Raw genomic sequence first — 26060 nt, 5'->3', positions numbered from 1 at the left:
ACTTGAGAAAAGCGCTATATAAATATAATTCACTTCACTGCTCTGATTAGGGGGTACTTGCATTTAAAAAATGGGTGTACATCACTGAAAAAAGGTTGAGAACCACTGCTCTAGGGCAGTGGTTCTCAAATGGGGGTACACGTACCCCTGGGGGTACTTGAAGGTATGCCAAGGGGTACGTGAGATTTTTTTAAATTATTCTAAAAAATAGCAACAATTCAAAAATTCTTTATAAATATATTTAGTGAAAAATAGCAACGATTCAAAAATCCTTTATAAATATATTTATTGAATAATACTTAAACAAAATATGAATGTAAGTTCATAAACTGTGAAAAGAAATGCTACAATGCAATATTCATTTTTGTGGACATGTTCCATAAATATTGATGTCAAAGATTTCTTTTTTTGCGAAGAAATGTTTAGAATTAAGTTGATGAATCCAGATGGATCTCAATTACAATCCCCAAAGAGGGCACTTTAAGTTGATGATTACTTCTATGTGTAGAAATCTTTATTTATAATTGAATCACTTGTTTATTTTTCAACAAGTTTTTAGTTATTTTTATATCTTTTTTTCCAAATAGTTCAAGAAAGACCACTACAAATTAGCAATATTTTGCACTGTTATACAATTTAATAAATCAGAAACTGATGACATAGTGCTGCGTTTTACTTTCTTATCTCTTTTTTTCAACCAAAAATGCTTTACTCTGATTAGGGGGTACTTGAATTAAAAAAATGGGTGTACATCGCTAAAAAAAAGGTTGAGAAAACTGCTCTAGGGTGTGCTCGTGACCCAACAGTGGGTTAAGAAACACATATTAGACCGGAGGGAAGCGTGCTAAATGTAGATTAAAATCATTAGTTCCCCTTTAACGTGACTGGAATTCTCGCGCCTGTAATCTGTCATCATATTAGGTATAGCATTGAAATGCCGTGCAACTTACATTCTCAGCCCGTCCACTATTGATATCGGGTGGAAGGATTTTCCCTCCGATTGGTCTGAGGTCGCTCTGGAAAAAAAAAAAAAAAAGGTTGCATTACTGAAAATAACAGAAAAATGACACCAGCAACAGTTAAAATTAGGAGGGTGTGCCGCCGCTGCAGAATCCCACAAGAGGGCTGCAATTCCCCGGGGACTCGCTCTGGGGGTCCTCTCAATAAGGCACACTTGGAAATAATGCATTTCTTTTGGGGTGCAATTGCGGCGGGAGACCACAGGAGGACGCACCTCCGCCTCCAAAGTACAGGTGCTGGTCATATTATTAGAATATCATGAAAAAGTTGATTTATTTCATTAATTCCATTTAGAAAGTCAAACTTGTAGAATGTATACATTCATTCCAAACAGACTGATACATTTCAAGTGATTTTTTGCCAAAAAGGAGATGATTATAGCTGACAACTAATAAAAACCCTAAATTCAACATCTCAGAAAATTAGAATATGGTGAAAAGGTCAGATATTGAAGACACCTGGTGCCACACTCTAATTAGTTAACTAACTCAAAACACCTGGAAAAGCCTTTAAATGGTCTCTCGTTTTGATTCTGTATGACACACAATCATGGGGAAGACTGCTGACTTGACAACTGTCCAAAAGATGACCATTGATACATTAAAGAAGGAGGGCAAGACACAAAAGGTCAAGGTTAAGGTTGGATGTTCCCAGAGCTCTGTGTCCAAGAACATTAATAGAAAGGTGAAGGGAAGACAAAGATGTGGTAGAAAAAAGTGTACAAGCAAGAGGGATAACCGCGCCCTGGAGAGGATTGTCAAACAAAACCGATTAAAAAATGTGGGGGAGATCCACAAAGAGTGGACTGCAGCTGGAGTCAGTGCTTCAAGAACCACCACGCACCGACGTATGCAAGATATGGGCTTCAGCTGTCGCATTCCTTGTGTAAAGCCACTCTTGAATAAGAGACAACGTCAAAAGCGTCTCGCCTGGGCTCAAGACAAAAAGACTGGACTGCTGCTGAGTGGTCCAAAGTTATGTTTTCAGATGAAAGTAAATTTTGTATCTCCGTTGGAAATCAAGGTCTCAGAGTCTGGAGGAAGACAGGAGAGGCACAGAATCCACGTTGCCTGAAGTCCAGTGTCAAATTTCCACAATCCGTAATGGTCTGGGGTGCCATGTCATCTGCTGGTGTTGGTCCACTGTGTTTCCTGAGGTCTAGGGTCAATGCAGCAGTCTACCAGGAAGTTTTAGAACACTTTATGCTGCCTGCTGCGGACCAATTTTATGGAGGTGAAGATTTCATTTTCCAACATGACTTGGCACCTGCACACAGTGCCAAATCTACCAGTACCTGGTTTAAGGACATGGTATCCCTGTTCTTGATTGGCCTGCAAACTCACCTGACCTTAACCCCACCTGAGGAGTGCAACAGACTGGTCGACTCCATGCCACGCCGTATTGCTGCAGCAATTCAGGCAAAAGGAGCTGCAACTAAGTGTTGATTGCCATACATGCAGGAACTTTCCTTTTCAGTTGGCCCACATTTCTAAAAAATATTTTTCGGTACTAGTCATAACTAATATTCTAATTTTCTGAGATACTGAATTTGGGATTTTCAGTAATTGTCAGTAATAATCATTAAAATTTAAAGAAATATCCATCCATCCATCCATCCATTTTCTACCGCCCGATTGTAGCTGAGATAGGCGGCAGCGCCCCCCGCGACCCCGAAAGGGAATAAGCGGTAGAAAATGGATGGATTTAAAGAAATAAACATTTCAAATATATCACTATGTGTGTAATGAATTGATATAATATGTAAGTTTCACGTTCTGAATATAATTACTGAAATAAATCAACTTTTTTATGATATTCTAATAATATGAACAGCACCTGTACATTGCTGTCATTAAAAAACACTTGGGCAAAAGTCTGAGTTTTTTTCTTCATTAATCTAGGCCTGGCACACTTGGAAATAATGCATTTCTTTTGGGGTGCAATTGTCGCGGAAGTCCACAGTAGGCCTCACCTGGATCTACATTCTGTTTTGTAATGCCCTTTTTAAAAATATATATATATTAATATTATTTTATATTTTTTATTTTTAATAAATGTTTTTGGCTGCAGCTGTGACTTACACTGTGACCCTAGCCCAAGGTATTTTGAACAGTATCGGGAATTTTGACCATTTCAACATGTAGCTGCTGGCTGTAAAGCCATGGAATGGTTGCAGGGTGGGTGTCCCGCCGCTGGAGAAGCCCACAAGAAGGCTCCAATTCCCCAGGGACTCGCGCTAGACACCTCGGAGGGCCAAAAAGACGCAAAACTGTTTAAAAAGCTATGCATGTCTCCCACCTCTGCTGTTACAGAAATCCCCTAGAAGATGTTTTGCCGCTCCTAGCTCCCTCTCTTTGTTTCTTATGCCTATTTTCTGCTGGATCTACTCCCTGATTTGTGTAGGGGGAAAAAAAGCCGGAAGCGGTAAAGTTTTGAAATTTGGTCCCCTAACTGCGGCCCAAAATCTGTCACGTGGGAAGTCTCCAGTTTTTTTTTAACTGTTATTGTTTATAGTTGTGATCAAAATTATTCAACCCCCACACAATTTTGGTGTTTTAGCAAGTTGGACATTTATCCCGTATTTTGTTTATAGTCATATCAAATAAAGATGCATTAAATAGACAAATGCAACTTGAATTACAACATTATATTTTGTAACATACCAAACAGTGTCATTTCTCTTAATATCTTATTGACAAAATTATTCAACCCCTTGAAGATCATAACTCTTAAGAACAGAATTTGAATAAGGTCTTTTCAATCAGGTGTTGAAAACACCTGTAGATGTGATTAGAACCATAACGAGCAACAATTAAACTGATTGAAAAAGACTGTGGGGCTCAGCTTCTTGTAGATGGTCAATGGTGTATTTGCAACATGGTGAAGTCCAGGGAGTGGTCAAAGAAGTCAAGAGAGGAGGTCATTAATCTTCATAAGAAAGGATATGGATATAAGAAAATACTAAAGACATTACACATTCCAGGAGATACAGTTGGGAGCATAATTTGCAAGTTTAAAGCTAACGGCACAGTGGAAACACTACCTGGGCGTGGTAGAAAGAGGATGCTGTGTGCAACTGCTGTCTGGTATTTGAAGCGTACAGTGGTGAAAACCCCTGGGTAACAGCTGAGGAACTACAACAGGACATTGCAGAGGGGGGAACGCAGGTTTCGTCCCAGACAATAAGGTGCGCACGACGAGATGAAGGCCTCCATGCCAGAACTCCCAGGCGCACCCCACTTCTGACTACCAGGCACAAGGAAATAGACTCCAGTATGCCAAAAATCATCTGGACAAACCCCAAAGGTTTTGGGAAACTGTTCTATGGAGTGATGAGACAAAAGTGGAACTTTTTGGGCCTCTGAATCAACGGAGGAGAAAAAATGAAGCTTACAAAGAGAAGAACACCTTGCCTACTGTTAAGCATGGTGGGGGGGTCAATCATGCTCTGGGGCTGTTTCTCTGCCTCAGGTACCGGGAATCTCCAGCGCGTTCAAGGCATTATGAATTCTATTTCTTAGCAGGATATATTAGCTGCAAATGTCATGAAGTCAGTGATGAAGCTGAGGCTTGGGAGACGTTGGACCTTCCAACAGGACAACGATCCCAAGCATACCTCCAAATCAACATCAAAGTGGTTGCAGAAGAAGGGCTGGAAGACTCTGGAGTGGCCTTCACAGTCGCCAGACCTAAATCCTCTAGAAAAGCTGTGGTGGGACTTGAAGAAGGCAGTTGCAGCACGCAAGCCCAAGAATATGAATGAACTGGAGGCCTTTGCCCAAGAGGAATGGGCTAAAATACCTGTAGATGGTTGCAATAAGTTATGTTTCACCTTTGAAGGATGTCATTACTGCCAAAGGGTGTTCTACTAAGTACTAAAGATGCATGGAACTAGGGGGTTGAATAATTTTGTCAATGAGATATTAAGAAAAATGTCCTTTTTTGGTATTTTGTAAAATACAGTGTTACAATTCAAGTTGCATTTGTCTATTTGACACATCTTTATTTGATATGACTATAAACAAACAAAACAAGGTTGTTGGTGCCTGTCGTGGCGGTAATCCCAGAACCCGTTGGTGGACACCAGCAGTGAGGGATGCCGTCAAGCTGAAGAAGGAGTCCTATCGGGTTCTTTTGGCTCACAGGACTCCGGAGGCAGTGGACGGGTACCGAAGGGCCAAGCGGTGTGCAGCTTTAGCGGTAGCCGAGGCAAAAACTCGGACATGGGAAGAGTTCGGGGAAGCCATGGAAAACGACTTCCGGACGGCTTCGAAGCGATTCTGGACCATCATACGCCGCCTCAGGAAAGGGAACCAGTGCACTATCAACACCGTGTATAGTGCGGATGGTGTTCTGCTGACTTCGACTGCGGATGTTGTGGATCGGTGGAGGGAATACTTCGAAGACCTCCTCAATCCCACCAACACGTCTTCCTTTGAGGAAGCGGTGCCTGGGGAATCTGTAGTGGACTCTCCTATTTCTGGGGCTGAGGTCGCTGAGGTAGTTAAAAAGCTCCTCGGCGGCAAGGCCCCGGGGGTGGATGAGATCCGCCCGGAGTTCCTTAAGGCTCTGGATGCTGTGGGGCTGTCTTGGTTGACAAGACTCTGCAGCATCGCGTGGACATCGGGGGCGGTACCTCTGGATTGGCAGACCGGGGTGGTGGTCCCTCTCTTTAAGAAGGGGGACCGGAGGGTGTGTTCCAACTATCGTGGGATCACACTCCTCAGCCTTCCCGGTAAGGTTTATCCAGGTGTACTGGAGAGGAGGCTACGCCGGATAGTCGAACCTCGGATTCAGGAGGAACAGTGTGGTTTTCGTCCTGGTCGTGGAACTGTGGACCAGCTCTATACTCTCGGCAGGGTTCTTGAGGGTGCATGGGAGCTTGCCCAACCAGTCTACATGTGCTTTGTGGACTTGGAGAAGGCATTCGACCGTGTCCCTCGGGAAGTCCTGTGGGGAGTGCTCAGAGAGTATGGGGTACCGAACTGTCTTATTGTGGCAGTCCGCTACCTGTATGATCAGTGCCAGAGCTTGGTCCGCATTGCTGGCAGTAAGTCGGACACGTTTCCAGTGAGGGTTGGACTCCGCCAAGGCTGTCCTTTGTCACCGATTCTGTTCATAACTTTTATGGACAGAATTTCTAGGCGCAGCCAAGGCGTTGAGGGGATCCGGTTTGGTGGCCACGGGATTAGATCTCTGCTTTTTGCAGATGATGTAGTCCTGATGGCTTCATCTGGCCGGGATCTTCAGCTCTCACTGGATCGGTTCGCAGCCGAGTGTGAAGCGACCGGAATGAGAATCAGCACCTCCAAGTCCGAGTCCATGGTTCTCGCCCGGAAAAGGGTGGAGTGCCATCTCCGGGTTGGGGAGGAGACCCTGCCCCCAAGTGGAGGAGTTCAAGTACCTAGGAGTCTTGTTCACGAGTGGGGGAAGAGTGGATCGTGAGATCGACAGGCGGATCGGTGCGGCGTCTTCAGTAATGCGGACGTTGTATCGATCCGTTGTGGTGAAGAAGGAGCTGAGCCAGAAGGCAAAGCTCTCAATTTACCGGTGGATCTACGTTCCCATCCTCACCTATGGTCATGAGCTCTGGGTCATGACCGAAAGGATAAGATCACGGGTACAAGCGGCCGAAATGAGTTTCCTCCGCCGGGTGGCGGGGTTCCCCGCTCAGAGATAGGGTGAGAAGCTCTGCCATCCGGGAGGAGCTCAACGTAAAGCCGCTGCTCCTCCACATCGAGAGGAGCCAGATGAGGTGGTTCGGGCATCTGGTTAGGATGCCACCCGAACGCCTCCCTAGGGAGGTGTTTAGGGCACGTCCAGCTGGTAGGAGGCCACGGGGAAGACCCAGGACACGTTGGGAAGACTATGTCTCCCGGCTGGCCTGGGAACGCCTCGGGATCCCCCGGGAAGAGCTAGACGAAGTGGCTGGAGAGAGGGAAGTCTGGGCTTCCCTGCTTAGGCTGCTGCCCCCGCGACCCGACCTCGGATAAGCGGAAGATGATGGATGGATGGATGGATGGAATATAAACAAAATACGGAATAAATGTCCAACTTGCTAAAACACCAAAATTGTGTGGGGGTTAAATAATTTTGATCACAACTGTATTTGTCCGACCGCTTCCATGTAAGCTCCCTGTCTTTGTTTATAATGCTCGTTCCCTGGATGTCGTCCCATCACTGTCCAGTCCTACAAAGAAAACTAAACGCTGAGATTAGTTTTTAACAAAACAATATTATAAATACCGTATTTCCTTGATTGCCGCCGAGTATATAGTATGTGTCTGCCTTGAATTACTGCCGGGTCAAACTCGTTTTGCAAAATAATTAGCGCATGCTTAGTATTACCGCCGGTTCAAACTCGTCACGTCACGAGTGACACTTCCCCTGTCATCATTTTCAAAATGGAGGAGGCTGATTAAATCATTTGAAATCACATAAAGGGAAGAAGATTAAGAGCTATTCAGTAGGATTTAAGGTCCAAGCTATTGAATATGCTAAAAAGAACAGTAAGCAGCTTTGTTTTATTGATATACTGTAGCCGCGTGTGTCAAATATGAGTCATTAAACGACTCCCGCCTCCTGGTGGTAGAGGGCGCTAGTGATCTTTCTTGCGACTACTCGGCTGAAGAAGAAGTGACAACAAGTGTCTTGATATGTGCTGGGAACGGATATGATGAGGGGGGGTGCACGACAGACCTTTTAGGATGTAACACCGCTACTCTAATGCTGGCTATGTAAACAACCGGGCTGAAATAAAGCATGTTCCTGTCATAAATACCCAGTGTATTATTTATACAATAACACTTCATGGTGGCAGCGGTGGGATAAAGAGATCACCCACGGAGCAGAACGAAAGGGGGAGTTGTCCGAGGAGAATTCTCTCATCACCCGTGAGGAGCCGAGCTAACTGATAGCAGCGGTCTGTACGTCGGGAGCAACCCAAAAGAGAGTGCGCTATGGCTACACACCAACCGACCATGGACTGGACCAGCAAGAGTGAGCAGTGTGTGTTTATTAAAATAAAACAGTTTTTCTAAACTGGACTTTCAATCGAAGCAGGAGGTAATAAAGGAAGATCTCCATCGAGACAGAGAGACTTTTAAAACTGAAGACTTCTATAAACAAGTTATCGATGCTTTTGATCAGAAGGAGCTGCGCATGGACTTCATTTATAAGTAAAGGTAAGACCATAACAACGTTTTTTTTTTTTAATTACATTTGGTTTTCATGATGGTACCGGTATCCTTACATCACACTCAAATTTTTAAGCCCAGGCCAAAATGTACCGCATGCCTTTGATAAGCGCCGGAGTGAGAAGAGGTTTTAAATAAAAGTTAAAGTACCAATGATTGTCACACACACGCTAGGTGTGGCGAAATTATTCTCTGCATTTGACCCATCACCCTTGATCACCCCCTGGGAGGTGAGGGGAGCAGTGGGCAGCAGCGGTTCAACGCCCGGGAATCATTTATGGTGATTTAACCCCCAATTCCAGCCCATAATGCTAAGTGCCAAGCAGGGAGGTAATGGGTCCCATTTTTATAGTCTTTGTCAGCCAGGATTTGAACTGACGACCTACCGATCTCAGGGCGAACACTCTACCCACTAGGCCACTGAATAAGTTAGTTAATTAATTAGTTAAATAGTTAGTTTAAAAAAATGGTTAAATAATTAATTAATTAGCGCCCCGGCGGCAATTAAAGGAAATACAGTATTCCTTTTAACTCTTATGTCACAACACTTTCAAAGTAAACCAGGTAGATTTAAATCTCAATGACGTACCGTATTTTTTGGACTATAAGCCACTACTTTTTTCCAACGCTTTGAAAACTGAAGCTTTTTAAACACTAATTAATTAATTTTCTTTTGCTAACCTTCATGACGGACACACAAAAAAGTAGGTTATTGTATAGGCTATAGCGCCATCTTTTGGACGAGTTGACGGTGGGTAGACAGGTGATCCGGGTTGAAGAGCAGCACAATTTCCTTCTGTTTAGTGCCTTGAACCGGAAGTACAAGCACCATTCCGTCTACTGGTCGTCCATAGCGTTTTTTACCCGCATGGTTTCTTCATTCATAACGCCAAGCAACGTTTACAAGTTTTACAATACGACTAAAACAATTCATAATTACTGAACCCTCACACATAGTTGATAGTGTTTTCATGTTCATGTTTTCATTTATACGTTCTATCAAAATGCAATCAAGCTGGTTAGCGTTCACTAATACGCTAACACATTTACAAGTATCTGGTTAGTATTATAACTTTACAATGACATTCTTTTTGTATCGTTTAAGTTTCATAAATTCCTCAGTAAATTCAAGAAAACGTCACCGTGTGGTTATTGAGTCTGTTTAGCTGATTGGAGAACTAGCTTCCACAGCTAGCGGGTCCATGACCATGACTTCTGTTTTGTTTGATCTCCCGTTTTACTGCCGTGTTACAGAGACTGTTTGGAAACAATTATGGTATGTAAATAAACATTTACACAATTTTTCTGTGTAAATAACTAATTTCACAATGTATATATCTGCGGCTTATTGTCTGGTGCGGATAATATACGCAAAACTATTATTTGTTCTTCTAAAAATGAGTATGTATGGCTTAAATACAGCACTCTATAGGCTGGAAAATATGTTACCTGGATTAAGAACTAATTTAAATGTAACTATATTTTAATATGGAACGTTTTTCTGAACAAACACACAGGCAATATTCCAGTACGATTTATTTTTGTTTTAAGTATTTACATTGTTGGACTGTTAACTCTTGTGTTACTGTGTTGATTAGAGTAAAGACAATGATTTAAAAAGACAAAACAACAAGTAAAGGGCCTGAAAATTATAATCCCATGAAAATACGATTATATTTGTGATCGGGGATTCTCCTTGTGCAAATATACAAACCCTGTTTCCATATGAGTAGGCAAATTGTGTTAGATGTAAATAAAAACAGAATACAATGATTTGCAAATCCCTTTCAACTCATATTCAATTGAATGCACCACAAAGACAAGATAATTGATGTTCAAACTCATAAATTAATTTTTTTTTGCAAATAATAATTAACTTAGAATTTCATGGCTGCAACACGGGCCAAAGTAGATGGGAAAGGGCATGTTCACCACTGTTTTACATCACCTTTTCTTTTAACAACACTCAATAAACGCTTGGGAACGGAGGAAACTAATTGTTGAAGCTTTGAAAGTGGAATTCTTTCCCATTCTTGTGTTATGTAGAGCTTCAGTCGTTCAACAGTCCGGGTCTCCCCTGTCGTATTTTACACTTCATAATGCGCCACACATTTTCCATGGGAGACAGGTCTGGACTGCAGGCGGGCCAGGAAAGTATCCACACTATTTTTTTAGGAAGCCACGCTGTTGTAACACGTGCTGAATGTGGCTTGGCATTGTCTTGCTGAAATAAGCAGGGGCGTCCATGATAAAGACAGCCCTTAGATGGCAGCATATGTTGTTCCAAAACCTGTATGTACAGCATTTCAGCATTAATGGTGCCTTCACAGATGTGTAAGTTACCCATGCCTTGGGCAGTAATGCACCCCTATACCATCACAGATGCTGGCTTTTGAACTTTGCGTCAATAACAGTCTGGATGGTGCGCTTCCCCTTTGGTCCGGGTGACACCATGTTGATTATTTCCAAAAATAATTTGAAATGTGGACTTGTCAGACCACAGGAAAGTTTTTCACTTTGCATCAGTCCATCTTAGATGATCTCGGGCCCAGAGAAGCCGGCGGCGTTTCTGGATGTTGTTGATAAATGGCTTTCGCTTTGCATAGTAGAGCTTTAACGTGCACTTACAGATGTAGCGATGAACTGTATCTTGTGACAGTGGTTTTCTGAAGTTTTCCTGAGCCCATATGGTGATATCCTTTAGAGGTTGATGTCGCTTTTTGATACAGTGCTGTTTGAGAGATCGAAGGTCACGGTCATTCAATGTTGGTTTCTGGCCATGCCGCTTATGTGGAGTGATTTCTCCAAATTCTCTGAACCTTTTGATGATATTATTGACCTTAGAAGTTGAAATCCCTAAATATCTTGCAATTGCACTTTGACAAACGTTGTTCTTAAACTGTTTGACTATTTGCTCACGCAGTTGTGGACAAAGGGGTGTACCTCGCCCCATCCTTTCTTGTGAAAGACTGAGCATTTTTTTGGGAAGCTGTTTTTATACCCAATCATGGCACCCACCTGTTCCCAATTAGCCTGCACACCTGTGGGATGTTCCAAATAAGTGTTTGATGAGCATTCCTCAACTTTATCAGCATTTATTGCCACCTTTCCCAACTTCTTTGTCACGTGTTGCTGGCATCAAATTCTAAAGTTAACGATTACTTGCAAAAACAAAAATGTTTATCAGTTTGAACATCAAATATGTTGTCTTTGTAGCATATTCAACTGAATATGGGTTGAAAAGGATTTGCAAATCATTGTATTCCGTTTATATTTACATCTAAAACTATTTCCCATATATATATATATATATATATATATATATATATATATGATCATAGTAAAATGAATGATTCCAACTACAGTTCACAGGTGAGAATAACTGTAAGATAGAACTCACATTGAGTGCAATTCGAATAATATCATGATGTGTAACGTTCTCAACAGATCCTTTCAATTCTGCAATGCCTTCGTCACTGAGGTGCCTGTAAAAATGACAAGTAAAAAAGCAGAGAGAACAATTGATTAGACAATAACTAAACAAAAAACAAGGCAAGCTAGGGTGTAATATGTAGTGTGGTCCATCTATTGTTAATGATCACAGCACAAATGATGCATGTACACAGCAAACAAAAACAACTATCAATAATGTACCTTACAACTTTTTTTTTTTTTTTTAGAAATGAGGGCAAAAACAATCCAAAGATTATTATTATTTATTTTTTTAAAGCATATCTATGCAGGCAAAACATGAAAACCGCAACGATATGAAATTTCATATCATGGATTATGGCCAAAATGTTCACGGTTATCATTTATATCGCAGTATTGTTAAATGTGCTCAAAAAGTACCTAAACACATCTTTTAACCAAGTTATATTTCTATGAAAAACTAAAACAAATAGACACACAACGATAAAAAAGCCACTATTTTGCATGTTCTGTGATCCTTATGCTTCACTGATTGTGTGTTAGTCTTACAATTTGAACTGTTTTATCGGTTAAGCCTTTATTGTTGACATATTAGTTTATAACTTTATTTACTAAAGACGCTGAGATCATGCGTTTGTTACAGCTCGCCTCGATTACTGTAACGTATTATTTTTGGGTCTCCCCATGTCTAGCATTAAAAGATTACAGTTGGTACAAAATGCGGCTGCTAGACTTTTGACAAGAACAAGAAAGTTTGATCATATTACGCCTGTACTGGCTTCCTGTGCACTTAAGATGTGACTTTAAGGTTTTACTACTTACGTATAAAATACTACACGGTCTAGCTCCAGCCTATTTTGCCGATTGTATTGTACCATATGTCCCGGCAAGAAATCTGCGTTCAAAGGACTCCGGCTTATTAGTGATTCCCAAAGCCCAAAAAAAGTCTGCGGGCTATAGAGCGTTTTCATTTCGGGCTCCAGTACTCTGGAATGCCCTCCCGGTAACAGTTCGAGATGCTACCTCAGTTGAAGCATTTAAGTCTCACCTTAAAACTCATCTGTATACTCCCTTTTTAGATCAGTTGATCTGTCGTTTCTTTTCCTTGCCAAGGTTCTCATAAATATCATTGTCCCCGACGTCCCACTGGGTGTGAGTTTTCCTTGCCCTTTTGTGGGCCTACCGAGGATGTCGTAGTGGTTTGTGTTGTGGTTTGTGCAGCCCTTTGAGACGCTAGGATTTAGGGGTATATAAGTAAACATTGATTGATTGATTGATTATTTTCAATAAGTCTCTCAGTTGCTTTCCAGCAATAGTATTTCCAGCCCAGCTGCTGCTTATAACAGAGCGACAGTTGATTAGATAACTAGGCCCAGGTGGGCCATCTACGCACCTGTCGCTGCAGACCCGCAGGCCACGCCCCCTCCACAGTTAGCTACAGAATAACAATGTTATTACAAAGAATAAGAGACCTATTATACCAGGGGTGCCCATTACGTCGATCGCGAGCTACCAGTCGACCGCGGGGGTGTGTCAGTCGATCTCGAGCCAGGCTTTAAAAAAAAATAGACCTAAAAATTACTGATTATCAATCTTCACCAAGACGTCACTTAAATAACATTCACGGTACCGGAGGGTCTTGTGAGATGACGCTGGCTGCTGCAAGATCATTATTATTAAAATATGACCGAGAGGAAGGCGAGAAACACTTTTTATTTCAATAGACTCTCGCGCCGTACCTTCCGTCAAAACTCTAAAGGCCGACTGCACATTTCCTATCTTCACAATAAAAGCCCTGCTTCATGCTGCCTGTGCTAACTAAATACAGAGTCTCGGAAAACTGGCGTGCACAAGCGATCCCTCAGAAAGCTGGCGTGCACATCACTTGTGCACGCCAGCTTTCCGAGACTCTTATTTTGTTAGCGCAGGCAGCATGAAGCAGGGCTTTTATTGTGAAGATAGGAAATGTGCAATCGGCCTTTAGAGTTTTGACGGAAGGGACAGCGCGAAAGTCTGTTGAAATAAAAAGTGTTTCTCGCCTTCCTCTCTGTCATTTTTTCATAATAATGAACTGGCAGCAGCCAGCGTCATCTCACAAGACCCTCGGGTGCCGTGAATGTCAATCAAGCAAGCTACGGAATTTGCCGCCAATGTTTTTCTTGTAAAGTGTATGGAAGCTGGATGAATTAGATGCCAAAAACCAACCACTTTCATGTGGTATTGTACAGAAAGGACAACTTTTTTTCTCCTCCATTTGAAAATGTGGGCGTTATCATCACTACTGTCTGATTCCAATCAATGCAAGTCAGCAGAATCAGGTAATACACCAACTTATATTCTTGTCTTCGTGAAAGAAAGACATCTATATCAATCAATCAATGTTTACTTATATAGCCCTAAATCACTAGTGTCTCAAAGGGCTGCACAAACCACCACGACATCCTCAGTAAGCCCACATAAGGGCAAGGAAAACTCACACCCAGTGGGACGTCGATGACAATAATGACCCAGTGGGACGTCGGTGACAATGATGACTATGAGAACCTTAGAGAGGAGGAAAGCAATGGATGTCGAGCGGGTCTAACATGATACTGTGAAAGTTCAATCCACAATGGATCCAACACAGTCGCGAGAGTCCAGTCCAAAGCGGATCCAACAAAGCAGTGAGAGTCCCGTTCACAGCGGAGCCAGCAGGAAACTATCCCAAGCGGAGGCGGATCAGCATCGCAGAGATGTCCCCAGCCGATACAAAGGCAAGCAGTACATGGCCACTGGATCGGACCGGACCCCCTCCACAAGGGAGAGTGGGACATAGAAGAAAAAGAAAAGAAACGGCAGATCAACTGGTCTAAAAAGGGAGTCTATTTAAAGGCTAGAGTATACAAATGAGTTTTAAGGTGAGACTTAAATGCTTCTACTGAGGTGGCATCGCGAACTGTTACCGGGAGGGCATTCCAGAGTACTGGAGCCCGAACGGAAAACGCTCTATAGCCCGCAGACTTTTTTTGGGCTTTGGGAATCACTAACAAGCCGGAGTCCTTTGAACGCAGATTTTTTGCCGGGACATATGGTACAATACAATCGGCAAGATAGGCTGGAGCTAGACCGTGTAGTATTTTATGCGTAAGTAGTAAAACCTTAAAGTCACATCTTAAGTGCACAGGAAGCCAGTGCAGGTGAGCCAGTACAGGCGTAATGTGATCAAACTTTCTTGTTCTTGTCAAAAGTCTAGCAGCCGCATTTTGTACCAACTGTAATCTTTTAATGCTAGACATGGGGGGACCCGAAAATAATACGTTACAGTAGTCGAGGCGAGACGTAACAAACGCATGGATAATCTATATGTGTTACACATGCTCGTATTATCATTAAACACATTTAACTTGTTTACAAAAATGTCTCTTTCATAAATAAATAAATATAAATGATATATATAAATGAGGTAGATCCCCTCGAGTTGGGTCAATTGAAAAGTAGCTCGCCTGCAGAAAAAGTGTGGCCACCCCTGTATACTCTAGAAATGTAAGTCTTACTTAAAAATGCACGTGTTTAGTTGTGTTCAGTGTTAAAAAATATATATTATATGGCTGTTGCGGAAATATATTTTAAAATATTTGGCTTTTTGGCTCTCTCAGCCAAAAAGGTTCCCGACCCCTGAAACACGGTAACACAATTTCCCAACTCATATGGAAACGGGGTTTGTATACATATACTTAAAACAAACGTTAAAGGCCGTGACAAGAAGTTAGATGATGGTCAATACTCATGGAAAAAACGACGTTAAGTCGGCTACATTATTACTAATAACTGGATTGTTGACATTCATAGCAAACTTCTATTTTGAAGGAGTTATAACCTCCATGTACTGCTTTGCTGCACCCTTCTAACCAACTATGACGTCGGCTCGCACGTTTGAAACATAGCGAGTGACATTTTGTTGCAGATTATAATAATAATAATAATAATAATGTGTTTGTTCTTGCACGCGCACTACATGTCACGTGTTGGACAATTGTTAGCTGTTGACAAAGCAACGTGAGCAACCTACCAGCCCTCGTTGGCGAGCGACTCCGTCAAAGTGGACATTTTATCCCAGGTCAAAGTCAATATTACGGAGAAATTATGTCCAAAAAAAAAAAAAAAATTGAAGGCGAAATAGTATTATCTTCTTCTGTACATGTTCGTCAGCTAATAATGATAACATCCGCTAATGTCGTACGTCTGTGACGTCAATGACGTCACTGGTCGGTGACAGTACGGCGTGCGAAAGAGACCAAATCTTTGTCAACAAACAATTATGCATTTCCGTACAACAGGGGTGTCCAAACTTTTTCCACTGAGGGCAGCGCATTGAAAAATCAAAGCAAGCTTGAGCCCTTTTGATATTTTTTATTTAAAAAAACAATACAATATATGTATAAAAAAAATATACATTTCCTCCACTCAGGCTTGATCTCAGGGATTCCAAAGTGTTTTGGTCAAAAAAAGTATAAACAAATGTGTCATTATTCAGTATTATTATTTTTTATTATTATTCAAGTTTTAAATCGCTAAATCAACATTAGGTCCATATGTCAATATGATGATTTTAAAGATTTAAGTTGTATGTTCTTTTCGTCACAAAAAACCCCCAGTTTTTTTTATGGAAAAAACACAAAATATGCACTATTTTCACCCAATATTTTTTTTTTCAATATTTGAGATTATACAATAATTGGAACCTTAAAAAGATCAATAACTCATAACACCATTTATTTGAATTCATTATTATTTTTTGAGCAATGACTCTTAAAAACAAATCACACTAAAATGATTGGGGATCCAAAAAAGTTCCTAGTCATCCATCCATCCATTTTCTACCGCTTATTCCCTTTTTGGGTCGCTGGCGCCAATCTCAGCTAGAATCGGGCGGAAGGCGGGGTACACCCTGGACAAGTCATTACCTCATGGCAGGGCCAACACAGATAGACAGACAACATTCACACTCACATTCACACACTAGGGCCAATTTAGTGTTGCCAATCAACCTATCCCCAGGTGCATGTCTTTGGAAGTGGGAGGTAGCCGGAGTACCTGGAGGGAACCCACGCAGTCACGGGGAGAACATGCAAACTCCACACAGAAAGATCCCGAGCCTGGGATTGAACCCAGGACTGCAGGACCTTAGTATTGTGAGGCAGACGCACTAACCCCTCTGCCACCGTGAAGCCTGTGTCATTATTCAGTATTATTATTTTTAATAATTTTTAAAAATAATAATTAAAAAAAAAATAATAATAATAATAATAGTGTCATTATTCAGTATTATTATCTTTATTATTATTCAAGTTTTAAATCTCTAAATCAACATTAGGTCCATATGTCAATATGATGATTTTAAAGATTTAAGTTGTATGTTCTTTTCGTCACAAAAAACCCCAATTTTTTTTAATGGAAAAAACACAAAATATGCACTATTTTCACCCATTAATTTTCTTTCAATATTTGAGATTATACAATAATTGGAACCCTAAAAAGATCAATAACTCATCCATCCATCCATTTTCTACCGCTTATTCCCTTTCGGGGTCGCGGGGGGCGCTGGCGCCTATCTCAGCTACAATCGGGCTTTGTTGGGTCTGCTTGCTTTGTTGGGTCTGCTTTGTTGGGTCTGCTTGCTTTATTGGGTCTGCTCCTGTCTCTGGCCATGCTCCCTCCACCCCAGCGGACGATGGCGTGGAACACCGCAGAGGCCACCACAGTGGATATGTTTCTTGCTTTGTTGGGTCTGCTCTTGTCTCTGGCCATGCTCCCTCCACCCCAGCGGACGATGGCGTGGAACACCGCAGAGGCCACCACAGTGGATATGTTTCTTTTACTTTTTATTCATAGCTGTATGAGGAGTGTCTGGTTGTATCTGCTGCTTTAATGTCTTTAATGTCTGTCCTTTGTGTTCTTTGATGTTAGATGTTTCCCTCTTACACACATGTAAGAGGGATGTGTTCTATGGCTATGAGTTGTTGTTTTTTTCCCTTGGCCTCAGTCTGCACCCCCTCTTCAGGGCCCAGGCTAAGACTGATTTTTTTATTTTATTTTAAACTTCTATTTTTTTCTCCCATTCCCCCCCCCCTCCTTGTTTACCTGTATCTCATCTTTTTTGTAAGGGGCGCTGGAAGCCGGCAGACCCGGCAGCGATCCTGTTCTGTCCCCCTGTAATGTTTGTCTAATCTTGAATGGGATTTTACTGAAAATTTCAATTTTCCTGAAGGAACTCTCCTGACGGAATAAATAAAGTACTATCTAATCTAAATCGCCACCTCATCGCAGGGCCAACACAGACAACATTCACACACTAGGGCCAATTTAGTGTTGCCAATCAACCTATCCCCAGGTGCATGTCTTTGGAGGTGGGAGGAAGCCGGAGTACCCGGAGGGAACCCACGCATTCACGGGGAGAACATGCAAACCCCACACAGAAAGATCCCGAGCCTGGGATTGAACCCAGGACTGCAGGAACTTCGTATTGTGTGGCAGACGCACTAACCCCTCTCCCACCGTGAAGCCCAGTCCTACTCATTAAAATGTTAAAAAATAAATTATACATGTTTTTACTGTTTACTTTTAACACAATAATCTCGAGATCAACTTCAGATCTATCCGTCATTTTTAAATTTTATTGTTGTTTATGTTTTTTGTTTGTTCATTTTAGGCCCTTTAAAAAAAACAGCTCAGTTTTTTTTATATGGCAAACACAAAATATGCAACATTTTCCCCAAAAAATAGCTCAAAGTGGAAAATTTAACGTGACGTAATTGGAGCCTTGAATAGGTCAATATTTCATAATTACATTGATTTTGATTCATTAATTATTTTTTAAAGAAAGAAACAGCCTGCATGGCAGCTTTGTGTTATTATTAAAAACAAGAAAATGTTGCAATGTTTATAAACATTGCAACATTTTCTTGTTACATTTCACCTGTTTGGTCCTTTATATCACTTTTTATGTGTTACATTTTTTTCAATCTTATTTTTAAAAATGTGCCGTGGGGGCCGTTAAAAAATTACCGGTCCGCAATTGGCCCCGGCCCCTACATTACAACCTCTATGTTTTACAGTTTAAGTGGTATGAACACTAAATAAAAAGGAGCTACAAAAACTTTTTAACAATGTATACTAGAAATGTTATATTTGTTAGTGTTGTTGGTCTTTTTTCCTATTTTTAAAGCCTGTTTCGCCACTAAAGAAATTAATCCAATAGTAAATCGTAATTTTGAGATTATAAAATCTAAATTATAGGATAAGCAAAAAAAAAATCGGAATTATGAGATAAGAAAGTCGAAATTATGACATAAAATAAGGGGTTTAAAAACAAATCGAAATTATGGTAGGAGAAAGTTTCTGCCGCCTGTCCCTTACAGACGTCGTATTAAATAAAAAGTAATAAATATGGGATGAAAAAATAAATATAATCGAAATTATGACATACAAATTAAAGTACGTTAAAGTACCAATGATTTTCACACACATACTAGATGTGGCGAAATTATTCTCTGCATTTGACCCATCACCCTTGATCACCCTCTGGGAGGTGAGGGGAGCAGTGGGCAGCAACGGTGCCGCGCCCGGGAATCATTTTATGGTGATTCAACCCCCAATTCCAATCCAATACGAAAGTATAAATAAGGAAATAAAGACGTTATTATTATAGTGAATTATATTTATAAAGCGCTTTTCTCGAGGGACTCGAAGTGCTTTACATTGTGACATTATGAGATTAAATATTTAAAAATTATGGTGTAACAAAATTGAAACCATGACATTTAATATCGAATACAAAATAAAAAATTAAGAAAATTATGATAATGAGATAATAAGTCATATTTGTCAGAATAAATATAGAAATTATGACGTATTAAGTCCATCCTTCCATCCAAGTCCTACCGCTTGTCGAATTTGTGAAATAAAAAGTCGTAATCATGAGATTTAAAAAAAAATCATAATTATGAGCCTGAAAATTTTTTTGAAATTATGAGATACAGCGTCATTAATACGGGATGGAAAAAACAATCGAAATTATGAGATAATAACATGGAAAATATTAGATTAAAACTCAGATATAAAATGTCGAAATTTTAGAAAATCCTATTTATGAATTTAACAATCGAAACTATGATAAAGAAAACAAAATTATTAGATAATAAAATGGAAATTTTTGGATTAAAAGTCAAATATAAAATGTCGAAATTTAAGAAAATCCTAATTATGAGCTAAAAAAAATGATAAAGAAATATTAATTATGAGATTAAAAAAAATCGAAATTATGAGATTAAAGATTTTTGGATTAAAAATGTGGATCTATGAGATAAAAAAGTCGAAACAGGCTTGCATGGCATTTGAAAGGAATAAGCGGTAGGAAATGGATGGATGGATGGATGTCAGTGGTTTGCTCATACATACTTAAATCATTAAGTATTTTTTTTTTAATTTTAAGACAATTTTAATCAAAGAGAGAGAAAGTTAAGTAAATTATCCATCCATCCATTTTCTTTCGTTTATTCCCTTTGGGGTGTCACGCGTAAACAAACACACCCAGTTGGTTTGAGTAAAAAGTACAGTTACAACATCAACCACTAGATGGCAGTGCCTGCATGCTGGCAGTAAACTAAAACTTGCAGGCGGATGCATTAACAACAACCCAAAAGAAAAAACAAACACATAAACACGCACTTCCGGTTATCTTCAAAAAGATGTACTTAATTTAATGTTTTTTGACACTCACAAAAACATTAAATGTTGAATAAAATACATGATTAGTGAGTGAAACATACAGGTGTGACATATTGGTAGCACAACTTGATTAAGCAATAGGCAGAAACATACATTTAATCACCGTATTTCCTTGAATTGCCGCCGGGGCGCTAATTAATTTAAAACCTCTTCTCACTCCTGCGCTTACCAAAGGCATGCGGTAAAAGTAAGCATGCGCTAATTATTTTAAAACCTCTTCTTACTCCAAACACATGCAGTAAAAATTTGAGTGTGATGGAAGGATACCATTATGAAAAGCACATTTAATTAAAAAAAAAACGTTGTTATGGTCTTACCTTTACTTATAAACGAAGTCCATGCCAGCTTCTTCTGATCAAAAGCATTGATAACTTGTTTATAGAAGTCTTCCTTATCTTTCTTCAGTTTTAAAAGTCTCTCTGTCTCGATGGAGATCTTCCTTTATTACCTCCTGCTTTAATTAAAAGTCCAGTTTAGAAAACTGCTATAAGACCGCTGCTATCAGTTCGCTCGGCTCCTCGAGTGCGGGTGACAACAGAATTACCCTCGAACAACTCCCCCTCCCGTTCTGCTCCGTGGGTGATCTCTTTATCCCACCGCTGCCACCAGGAAGTGTTTTTGTATAAATACACTGGGTATTTAGGACTGGAACATGCTTTATTTTTAGCCCTGTTGTTTACATAGCCAGCAAAAGTCCGTCGTGCCCCCCGCCGCGTCATATGCGTCCCAGCACAATCACGTCACTCGTTACACTTCTTCTGCAGCCGAATAGTCGCAAGAAGGATCACTAGCGCCCTCTACCACCAGGAGGCAGGAGTCATTTATTGACTCATATTTAACAGACACAGCTACAGTATTGTGATGGTCTCAAGCTGTCATCTTGCGGGTTCCCAGGACCACCAAGGAAGGACATGACTTGAGCAGTTCGACTTTGTTTATTTTTCAATAAAACCTCAGTCCAGGTCGCTCTTTCGCTCCTCCTCTCCGCTCGCTCGGCGTCTCCTCGCCGCCATCTTGGGCCGGGCTACAGCGTCCCCTGCCTGTCTGTCGGACCGTCGGCCCCACAGATATATTAATAAAACATAGCTGCTTACTGTTCTTTTTAGCATACCGGTATTCAATATCTTGGACCTTAAATCCTACTGAATAGCTCTTAATCTTCTTCCCTTTATGCGATTTCAAATTATTGAAATCAGCCTCCTCCATTTTAAAAAAGATGACAGGTGAAGTGTCACTCGTGACGTGACGAGTTTGACCCGGCGGAAATCATAGGCATATGCTAATTATTTTGCAAAGCGAGTTTGACCCGGCAGTAATTAAAAGCAGGCGCATACTATATGCCCGGCGGCAATTCATTGAAATACGGTAAATACATACAATTAATTTCTACCAAAAAAAGTGCTATATGTATTATTATGCCAACATTTATGTTGTGATAATCCGTATATTAACAATGTTTAATTGATCATATTAAATACTTAATAATAACTCGACTTAAATACATGTTGTACAACTTCTAAATACCCATCTAAAGTTTGGTATGTAGATAAACATGAACTTTTTACTTTTAAAAACTACTTTAAAATTGTGTTTGACATCCATTACAAATGATGATAAACAAAAATGTACCAATTTTATTCTCATTTTGTCAGTATTTTGTGACAAGGCTCATGTTATATGTATTCTCCTTATCATCGATAGCAGATATTTTTCATTTTTTTCCTGTTGTATATACTTTCCTATTGCTATCGTGTAATTGCACTGATTTATTGTAAATTGTAATGCCATGTTTGTTTGTTGTTTATTGTAAAAGCATTATCTAAGGCTTTACACAGAATTAAATAATGTTGTTAGCCCAATTATGTCTTCTAAGAAAAAGTCCCTATTCACAAATCCAGACAAATGTCAAGTAAGCCAAATATTTTTTATTTTAATCTGAGGTAACATTTTTGTATGCAAGTAATGATTAAAAAAGGCCATGAAAAATCCCCACAAAAGAACCCATTATATCTGTGTTATCAAAGACAAATACAAATAGTCATATATAGTATTTTATTATTTTGTTTGTTTCATAATATTCATATATTAATATGTGTGTGTGTGTTGTTGTCATTGTAAAAGATAGTGTCTGTAGTTTGTGTGTTTTTTCATACAGCTGAAATATATTTTTTTTAAATACATGTTTGTACGGTTAATTTGTGTCTTTATCCCAAAAGCTTTTTTTTGACACTAAAATTACCTAACTGAATTTTTTGCGTTTGAATTTTGTGAACAAAAATGTTTCACAACAAATTATTTTGCCAAATTCATCGAACAAAAACACAATTTGTCTGTTCCAAAAAATAGTTTGTTTACGTAAATGTATCCAAAAAAAAAAAAAAAAAAAAAAAAAATAGAGTACAGCGCTCACTTCCGGTTGACCCGTGTCACGTGACTGCCAATATGACGCCACAATTTACCGGAAGTCGGCCTTGAGTTTTGAAGCAACAAATATTTCGGCATTTTTACGAATTAATTTTTATAACACCGTATTTTACCAAGATGGATTTTAAAACATAGAAATTTGGCTCACACATTTTTATCCGATGATATTTTCACCATAATTTGACTTATAACATTTCCGTTCATAAAATTCAAGCGCAAAAAAAAAAAAAAAAGTTACATACCGGTAAATTGAAAACGTAATGACGAAATGAAGACGTAAATTAACCTTCATTTGTTTTTCATAAATAAGTTTTTTAAAGAAAACAAATACCGGAAGTGACGAAATATATATATTTTTTAACAACAATCAGATTGATACATAGTACTTTATTGATTCCTTCAGGAAAGTTCCCTCGGGAAAATAAAAATTCCAGCCGCACTATACATAATTGAGATATAATTAAAAAGTAAATAATGTATGTATAAATGGAAATAAAATAGAAAATATTACAAATACAATAAAAAATAAAAAGTAACTATATTAATACAAATATAACCGAAAAAATAAGAATATTAAAAAAAACAGGCAGTAATCACTATCTTATGGAAATTAGTAAAAAAAAAAAAATGATGAAAAACGGTAATTCAAAAGCAAAAAATCCAATTACATAAATTGAGTGTACAAGTAGGCTTTTAAAATGAAGACGTACATCAACCTTCATTTTGTTTTTCATAAATACGGGTTTTAAAGAAAGAAAGAAATACCGAATGTGACGAAATAGCATTATTAGTATATTTTTGAACAACAAAGAGATCGATCGACAGATAGTATTTTATTGATCCTTTCAGGAGAGTTCCCTCAGGAAAGTAAACATTCCAGCAGCACTGTACAGAATTTAGATACAATTTAAAAAATATATAATGGAGGTATAAATGGAAATAAGATAGAAAATATTACAATAACAATAAAAAATAAAAAGTAACAATAATAATACAAACATAACAGTAAAAATAAAAATATAACAGAAGAAACTAGGCAGTAGGGACCAAGGTTATGGAAATGAATAAAAAAAGGAAGAAAAACGGTCATTCAAACGCAAAATATCCAGTTACATAAATTGAGTGTACAAGTAGGCTTTTGTAATGAAGACGTAAATTAACCTTCATTTTGTTTTTCATAAATAAGGGTTTTAAAGAAAAAAAAATACAGGATGTGGCGAAATAGCATTTTTTTTTTAACAACAATCACATAGATAGAGAGATAGATAGTACTTTATTGATTCCTTCAGGAAAGTTCCCTTGGGAAAATAAAAATTCCAGCAGCGCTGTACAGAATTTAGATACAATTTAAAAAATATATAATGGAGGTATAAATGGAAATAATAAAGAAACTATTACAATAACAATAAAAAAACAAAAAGTAACAATAATAATACAAACATAACAGTAAAAATAAAAATATAACAGAAGAAACTAGGCAGTAGTGACCAAGGGTATGGAAATTAATAAAAAAAAGGAAGAAAAACGGTCATTCAAATGCAAAAAAATCCAGTTATATAAATTGAGTGTACAAGTAGGCTTTTGTAATGAAGACGTAAATTAACCTTCATTTTGTTTTTCGTAAATAAGGTTTTTAAAGAAAAAAAAATACCGGATGTGGCGAAATAGCATTTTTTTTAAACAACAAACAGATCGATTGATAGATAATACTTTATTGATTATTTCAGGGGAGTTTCCTCGGGGAAGTAAAAATTCCAGCAGCACTGTACAGAATTGAGATATAATTTAAAAAGTATATAATGGAGGTATGAATGGAAACAATATAGAAACTATTACAATAACACTACAAATAAAAAGTAACAATAATAATACAAATATAACAGTAAAAATAAAAATATAACAGAAGAAACTAGGCAGTAGTGACCAAGGTTATGGAAATGAATAAGGAAATGAACAAAAACGGTCATTCAAACGCAAAATATCCAGTTACATAAATTGAGTGTACAAGTAGGCTTTTGTAATGAAGACGTAAATTAACCTTCATTTTGTTTTTCGTAAATAAGGTTTTTAAAGAAAAAAAAATGCCGGATGTGGCGAAATAGCATTTTTTTTAAACAACAATCAGATAGATAGAAAGATAGATAGTACTTTATTGATTTCTTCAGGAAAGTTCCCTCAGTAAAATAAAAATTCCAGCAGCACTGTACATAATTGAGATATAATTTAAAAACTATATAATGAAGGTATAAATGGAAATAGAATAGAAACTATTACGATAACAATACAAATAAAAAGTAAAATTGACAATACAAATACAACAGTCAAGATACTAGTGACCATGTTTTGAAAATAAATTTGAAAAATGAAGAAAAACGGTATTACTGTTGATTATATGAAATATGTGATATAAGTCAAGGCACTTTCAACATATTCAACAGTTTACACAACAGGTTGAGCAAATTATGACATTAATAAAACATGTCAAAGAAATAAATAAAAGCAAATACACATAAAGTTTTTAAATAATAATAATAAACAATATGATAAATTACAAAATTCAAAAAGACAAAGAAGGGCTGAAAAAAAATCACTTAATTTTTTTCAACCGAGACATAAATTCAAAGGCTGTTGTACTTTTAATCATTTTCCAAGATTTAAAGAAATAACATTAAGATTTTTTTTAATAACCTTTATTTATAAATTTCAAACAAACGACAGAAGTTGGGGAAAACAAGCGGTTAAAAGTGATGTGGGTGATTGTCAAGACCACTCAGCCAATCAAATTCAAGTCTGACGCAAAATAGGCGTGGTTTTCCCACTTATAGTCCCGCCTTCCTCATTCTGAACATCCTATTGGTCGGCTCAAACTGTGGAATTTTACACCCACATTGCGCGGGTCTGTCAAAAAAAAACTACCGCTACTCTGCGAAGCTAGTTGTGCTAGCAGGAGATCTTTCTGCTGCCATTTGCCTCGTTTTCTGCTGACAAATTGTCCTGCGTGGGAGACAGCATGTCGAACGCCTTCCCCAGGTTAGTGGAACCTTATTGCGTGACGTGACAGGCCCACAAAGTGGATTAGCGCGGCGTAAAGCCAGCAGTGAGTGAGATAATAATAGCACACCTGCTAGCTGGCAAGCTCACCTGAAATACTTGCAATGTTGACCAGTGTGAATTTACAGGAAAGCCGGAATTTGGTTAAGAACTCGAGAAAGTCATCTAATC

The 26060-nt window shown here is 38.9% G+C and overlaps 2 protein-coding genes across 4 annotated transcripts in view; one reads left to right on the top strand and one right to left on the bottom strand.

The window, feature by feature from the left end:
• tdrd3 (tudor domain containing 3) overlaps positions 1–20746 on the bottom strand; it is a 60562-nt gene extending 39816 nt beyond the window's left edge. Inside the window, exons 1-3 of one of the 3 annotated variants that reach the window (XM_061886994.1) lie at positions 20732–20746; positions 11617–11701; positions 951–1016 (exon numbers count right to left, since the gene is read on the bottom strand). Coding sequence is in view for 2 of the 3 variants with exons in the window: in XM_061886991.1 (XP_061742975.1) it covers positions 951–1016; positions 11617–11701; positions 15697–15734 (189 nt within the window). In the remaining variant the exon portion in view is untranslated. Of the gene's footprint in view, positions 1–950; positions 1017–11616; positions 11702–15696; positions 15898–20731 lie in introns of those variants that run through there. The other 2 variants (XM_061886991.1, XM_061886992.1) reach the window with 2 other exon arrangements.
• Positions 20747–25731: 4985 nt separating this feature from the next.
• LOC133542850 (protein diaphanous homolog 3-like) overlaps positions 25732–26060 on the top strand; it is a 359695-nt gene continuing 359366 nt past the window's right edge. The window contains exon 1 of the mRNA XM_061887061.1: positions 25732–25868. Coding sequence (XP_061743045.1) covers positions 25849–25868 — 20 coding nt within the window. The 5' untranslated portion in view covers positions 25732–25848. The remainder of the gene's footprint in view (positions 25869–26060) is intronic.

The sequence above is a fragment of the Nerophis ophidion genome, linkage group LG25 (assembly GCF_033978795.1).
Source record: "Nerophis ophidion isolate RoL-2023_Sa linkage group LG25, RoL_Noph_v1.0, whole genome shotgun sequence".
In the NCBI taxonomy this organism is placed as follows: Eukaryota; Metazoa; Chordata; class Actinopteri; order Syngnathiformes; family Syngnathidae; genus Nerophis; species Nerophis ophidion.
This window is presented reverse-complemented; position numbering and strand designations above follow the sequence as displayed.